The sequence below is a fragment of the Leiobunum rupestre genome, chromosome 4 (assembly GCF_980474605.1).
Source record: "Leiobunum rupestre chromosome 4, qqLeiRupe1.1.hap1, whole genome shotgun sequence".
NCBI classification, from domain to species: domain Eukaryota; kingdom Metazoa; phylum Arthropoda; class Arachnida; order Opiliones; family Sclerosomatidae; genus Leiobunum; species Leiobunum rupestre.
The window spans coordinates 1775338-1781579 of record NC_143387.1 but is presented as its reverse complement, the minus strand read 5'-3'; the positions used below and the strand labels follow the sequence as shown (position 1 = coordinate 1781579).

Sequence of the window (6242 nt, the reverse complement as noted above, 5' to 3'; positions counted from 1 at the left end):
CGAAGAGTCGGTTTTTTAGTCATCGTGACGTCAAAGTTTGGTCAAACGCGTTGGTTTAATGGAAAATGGCGGATCAATTAATGCAAATTGCACTCCAGGATTCTCACGAAACGTTCTATTTAATTGCTGTCAGACCTGCTGATCACGCTAGAATTGTAAGAGGTATGTTATTGTTTGTAATTTTATTGATACTAGTTTTCCTACAGAATTTGTATGAATGTATTCTTTTGTGAAATGTTAAGCCTTGGCATTTTACCGCGTGGTGCAAGGTGCATATCTGCATCAGAGCCTTTTAAAACGCTGCTTCAATTAGTAATATCTATTGAGACATTTTGTATAACATTTATTTCAAACAAAAGCTTTGCTAATTTTTGTTTGAAGGAAGCTAAATTAATTGGTGTAAAACCTCAAAGATTACCACCAAAACAAAAAAGTTCAACAAATGAAAAAAACGTATTGAATCAACCACAATCAACCTGCATACAGAAACAAAATGTAATTACAGATCTTAAAAAAAAGAACATTTTAGAAGAAACAAAATGTGGAAAACCAATAAATGTTAAGAAAAGTCCAAAAGATGATGGTTTTGGTTTTATCAGTCAAGAGCAAGAGAGTGATGAAATGAACACACCTACAGAAAACGATGAATTAAATGGTAAACTATTTAGTTTACTCCCAAAATCCTAATATCTTTACAATCAATGTTTTGTATCCATAGGTTCTTCTAGTAGATGGTATACAAAACCCACACTGTTATTGATAAGTTTGTATTCCAATCATAAGGATGAAATAGACAATGCCAGAAAGAAAAAAAAATATCTGGAGGAAAATAGGCGAGCAAATGAAGGAGAAAGGATATAATTGGACTGCTGATGACTGCGATATTAAATTTAGGAACCTTAAAGGAACGTAAGTTGTTTATGGAATTTTATTTTCAAATAAGATGGTTGTAATAAATATATTTTAATTTTTGTTACAGCTACAGGAAAGTGAAAGACAAATCCAACAAAAGTGGCCAAGGAAAACAAACTTGGCCTTTTTATGATGAAATGGATGACATATTTAGCACTGACCATGCAATAGCACCTGTAAATTTATTAAACTCAATAGGTGAATCACCTACTGGTAATTAATGAGTTAGAATGTTTGTTTATAATTTTTAAGGTAATTATCACTCTTATTTTATTTAGCATCAACTAGTGGTAACGTGTCAAGATGTAGCTCCCCGGTCCAAAATAAATACTCTACATCTTCGCAACATTCCTCATCGCGTTCCCTACACTCCTCGTCGCCTTCGCTACACTCTTCATCATCCACATTAAAAACCATGGATACAACCATTGTTGTACAAGAAATAAAGAAGAGAAAAGTCAAACCCTCCCAAGAACCTCCAGAGTGGTTCAAGAGAAATGAGGAAATAGAGAAACTTGCTATTCAGAAAACCGAAACTTTTCAAACCGAACTGTTAAAAAGGCTTGATAGCAAAAATTAAACTTTAACAAAAATGGTGGACTCACTAATAAATATGTGATTTAAATAATAGATCAAATTTGTAAATTATGACGAGTTGAAAAATAAAATAAAAAAAATTAAAGTGCACAAAAAGTGTATTTAAAATGTTCAACCCGACTAGTTTTGGTCACGTTATTGTGCCATTTTCAGTGGTATGAAGTAGTTTTAATGAACAAATTATTAATTTGAGATATACATCGATTTTAATTAAATGATTTTAAATGCAGCTAAATTTTGACTTCATATTTAATGGTTATAGACTAATATTGGTTTAAAGTCAGTACCTGTGATACTACCTTCCAATGTGACATGAAATGTCATGTAAGCAGTTCTCTTAGGGGCGTTATATTTACAGTAATTTCATTACGTTTTGCTTTTGCAGCATCTGCATTAGCATTGTCAGCTTCTTGCACAATTTCTGCTGTCACGTTGTCAAAATTTTCATCTATGTAGTCACCCACATCGTCATCTCCATCAAGTCTCAAAATGAAGTTATGTAATATGCACGCAGTCATTATGACTTCCGAGATTTCAGCTAATAAGGACATGTCCAGATATTTCAACCTTCGGAAACGACCCTTTAACAATGCGAATGCACGTTCGATCATTTGTCTGGCTGAGCTATGGCGGGTATTGTACGCAATTTGTTGATTTGTTCTATGACCATTTTCTTTAAAAGGAGTCATAAGGAACAAATCAAGGGGATATGCACTATCACCCAACACATGCCCATTAGACACATTCCTTGAGCCATTCGTAGATGGTACTAGAACGCCACATTCTAGCATCGTGGACAGAGCCAGGCCATCCAGCACAGCAATCAATAAAAAGAAGAGTTTCATTACAAATTCCTGTAATTTTACAGAAAAATTAGTAAGATTCAAAAACTAAAAGCGTAAATTTATTTACCTTGTAATAAAACTGAAGTTCTCTTCTTACGATTGTAATAGGAGTTTTTATCTACAGTAGGCTCCTTAATGTCAATGTGGCAGCCATCAACCGCTCCAATAGTTTCAGGGAAATCATATTTTGTCTCGCAAACTGTCATTGTAGTATTCATTTTAACCTCTGTAGGCCACGTAATGTATTGTTGTCTTAATCTTGACACAATTCTAACAAATTCAATGAAAACAAAGTGTGCATTTCCCTTGGAAAGATCAAAACGATCTCCAATGCTTCTAAATGACTCCGGAGTTGCCAGCAGCCATAATGAAACTAATATCCTTTTTTGGATAGATATAGTGATGTACAGTTTTTCAGACGCTACCGCAGTTCCATAAATGTGGATTAATTCCTAATGAAAACAAGTTATTAAATGAAGGCAAAGAGTTATGTTGAACGAAAGAGTCGAGATAAATATCTAACTTACTTCAACAGCGGTCCTGCTCATTCGAAAATGAGATTTAAAATATTTTTCTGTATAATATGGTACTACACTTTCCACATAGTCTGTTATTCTTACAGGTCTAGACCGAGGCTTAGAATAAGTGAATGTTGTTGCAATTAATGCGGCGCAATTTTTAGTTTTTTTAGAATAGTTAGGAGTGTAACAAATATTAACACCACCATTTTCAATTATTTCATCGGTAACAAGTTCATTTACGATCAAATACAGAAGTTTTCGTTTTTTTCGATTTTCTTGCCCGGAAAAATTATTTGCCGCCATTTCAAAAAGAATCGATTACTAAACAATACCCGTTCAACAAATTTCTACGTCATTATGACGACAGAGCTCAGCGGTTACAGTTTTAAAGAAACAGCGCTTTTTACTCGATGAGCTCTACTGAACGTACCCATTGCATTTTTCTAAAAAAATATTTAAATTGATTTGGCTTGTAAAACAGTTCTTTTTACCTCTCCGAGGGGACAAAGTCCCCTAGGAGGGGTTATACAACCACCGTGTCTGTCTGTGGGTCTGTCTGTCAGGCCTGCGAACGCGTTCGCATTTTCGGTGCAAAGTGTAATCACTGCGTACGCAGTTTCTCGAGATCTCTGCGTTCGCAGTTTCTCGAAGGGTTGGCAAAACCACCGTGTGACGGTGAGCGTTAACGGATTCATTTGCGGTTTGGTTTGGATGGTGTTTTTTCGCTCACCGTCGTGACGGTTTGGTGTTTTACGTTTTTCTAATGTTTATACGTAGGTTGTGAGTGTTGAATTTGTTGTGTTTGTGTTCTGATGGTTGTGCATGTTGAGTCTGTTGTGTTTATATGGGCGTTTCCTCTCCAACTTCTTCTTAATGACTTTGGGACGGACCGAGTGCTGAGTGTAATGCTACCTCTCAACGTCCAATGGCAGGGTTTCCACCAGTTGTACACGGTATTCGTCTTAGTATCAATTTGCGATCGCATCGGGCGGGATTTGAACCCGAGACCTCCTGCTTGACAGGCGAACGTTCTACCACAGAACCACCGATACTTGTTACGCCTTATTGAAAATTAGACCTTCAGCTTTATTGGAAGCGTATTTAATAGAGTACTAAATTTTGGTTTAATTGAAATAGAATTGAAATGGAAATTATTGCATCGAAGAAATTCTAGTTTAGCGTTTCTCTATTGATTAAAAACAAATGCGCCACCCAGGTTTCGAACCCAGACCATTCGGCTTGGCAGTCGAGCGCTCTACCACAGAACCACCGATAGCTCCTTAGGTTCACTGAAATTAAGACACACATCGTAAGCATAATAGGTAATAAAGTCTTTTTTTTTATTTATAAGAGGGTAGACCCTGTGGGTGGTCCACTTTGTTAGTTTTTTGTTATTTATTTACGGGTATTATTAACAACCTATATATAGTTGTGTTAATTCAAAGGAGATAATTTAACGTTAATTGCTTTAAGAGCTGGCGGTTAGTCAAGTGGCTCTCTGTGCTTTGTTGATGGTAAGGTTTTTGCTTCTTGTAAATATATTTGGTGTGGATATTTGGATATCTACGATTTCTAACGCAGTCAATGATTTCCTGGGTGTGCGAGTCATTATATGATATTGGAAATTGGACGGCATTGGTCTTTTTCATGCGGTATGTGTCACAACGTCAACTGGAAGTCTACGAGCGTTGAAATAAAATAAGCGTTAAACATGCAGCAAGTATTTCGTAAGCGAGAAAAATACAAATACCATCTGTAGATATTTCTTTCATTAAAATTTGCTTAGTATTATATTCAACTGATAAACATGTACTGTAAAAAGGGTTAAATTCAATTGTGCATTGTTTTAGTAAGTCTAACTCGCTGTTGTAACTACTTAATTTATAATATTCTGAATAAATTAAACTCGATTGTTTCGTCTCAATTATTTCAATTAAAATTAAAATTTTATACCGGGCAGGGTTTGAACCGAGAATACGTTTGTCGTTAATAACTCTGAATTGCGGAGATATCTTTGGGGGTCGTGTCGAGAAATTAGTACCACTAGGGACCATTCTTCCGAGGAGAGGTATATTTTGGCTTGCCAACTTGTTTATCTTCACAAACATACGATCATTTCAAATTAGATAGGTTTCTTTTTCTTTTTATGAGATGTAAACCTTTTTGGGTAGTACCAATTTGTTTTTTTTCATGACGTATTATTTCTGTGAAAAATTGTCAGTTTTCGACCAAACCAATTTTATGAAAGGTTTTCGATTACACTCTACAACCTGTTGATTGAAAAGTTTCGCCTACCACATATCGTTCAAAAAATATAAATTTCAAAACGGTGAAATTTTTACGATTTTTCTGAAAATTTGAAAGAAAAAGGGTCCTCCCCGAGAGCGTATATCCTGATAATTTCACATTTCTAGCAACTATAGTTTTTGAGAAAAACGCCTGAGCCGATCAAATTAAGACACCCTGTATACCTCACCACGAAAGAGTTTGCCCTTGGGCGTATTAACCACTGAACACGGCACTTTAAGGGTTACCCCTGGAATTTAGAGCACCGTCCTAAAAATGTAATCCCGGTTCCATCCCAACCTTTAGAATATTGCTTATTATAATTAAAATAAATTATAAAAATTGTTATACCGGCGATTCTTTTTAATGAAAAATAATAAAACAGACTGAAAAACTAAGAATTTAATTTCAAGATTATATATTTCACCAAGTTCCGCACGATAAATTTACGAGGATATATTCCCGTTGCCGCTACATCGAAAGTTAATTTGGTTCGAGATTGCCAAAGCTGTATGTAAACTTGTAAAGGGTGGAAAATGGAAAACACAAAGACAAAAGTTTATTCTTCTTAAGGTTAAGTTAGTAATACAAAATTAATTAACCAAACCACAATAACTTCAAATAAGAAAAATTACAGTACGTCCCTCGAAACAGTCAACACAAACAAGCACTTTAAGTCTTTAAATCATACACATTCGCGCACACACAATTCAAACGTTCATACCTAAAACAATTCTACCTTTATGTAGAAGCTCGAACCATTCATTTTGCAACTTAGTTACCATTAATTTAACACTTAACCCTGTCCGGCAGACGTCCGACTTCTGACACAAACTTACATAATGACTAACGAATAGAAAATATATAAAAATAACCCAATCGATCAGGCTTCAGAGCCAAAATAACCAATAGAAAAATATAATAACGCAATCAAGCAATTAATTAATACAAATACGAATATTGAAGACTTAACGACTGCTCGTATATCAACAAACGTCAAATCAACGCCACCACTTAAATTGTGTGATATTGCTGTATTAAAGTTTTTAACACACCCGTAAAATAAATTACGAACTTTCGA

General features: G+C 35.0%; 1 protein-coding gene and 1 pseudogene across 1 annotated transcript; one reads left to right on the top strand and one right to left on the bottom strand.

The window, feature by feature from the left end:
- Positions 1–796: 796 nt before the first annotated feature.
- On the top strand, positions 797–1492 carry LOC149945863 (uncharacterized). The gene is made up of 3 exons (XM_090173669.1): positions 797–909; positions 980–1125; positions 1191–1492. The coding sequence occupies exons 1-3, from the start codon at positions 797–799 to the stop codon at positions 1490–1492; spliced, it is 561 nt and encodes a 186-aa protein (XP_090029795.1).
- A 337-nt stretch (positions 1493–1829) lies between these two features.
- LOC149945862 (uncharacterized) lies at positions 1830–2902 on the bottom strand (annotated as a pseudogene).
- Between the last annotated feature and the right edge of the window lie 3340 nt (positions 2903–6242).

Bases quoted from the DNA above. Each gene is read 5' to 3' on its own strand.
- LOC149945863 (XM_090173669.1), top strand. From the start codon at position 797: ATGCCAGAAAGAAAAAAAAATATCTGGAGGAAAATAGGCGAGCAAATG. The intron at 910-979 runs GTAAGTTGTTTA...TTTTTGTTACAG, and splicing joins TTTAGGAACCTTAAAGGAAC to CTACAGGAAAGTGAAAGACA. The intron at 1,126-1,190 runs GTAATTAATGAG...TATTTTATTTAG, and splicing joins AATAGGTGAATCACCTACTG to CATCAACTAGTGGTAACGTG.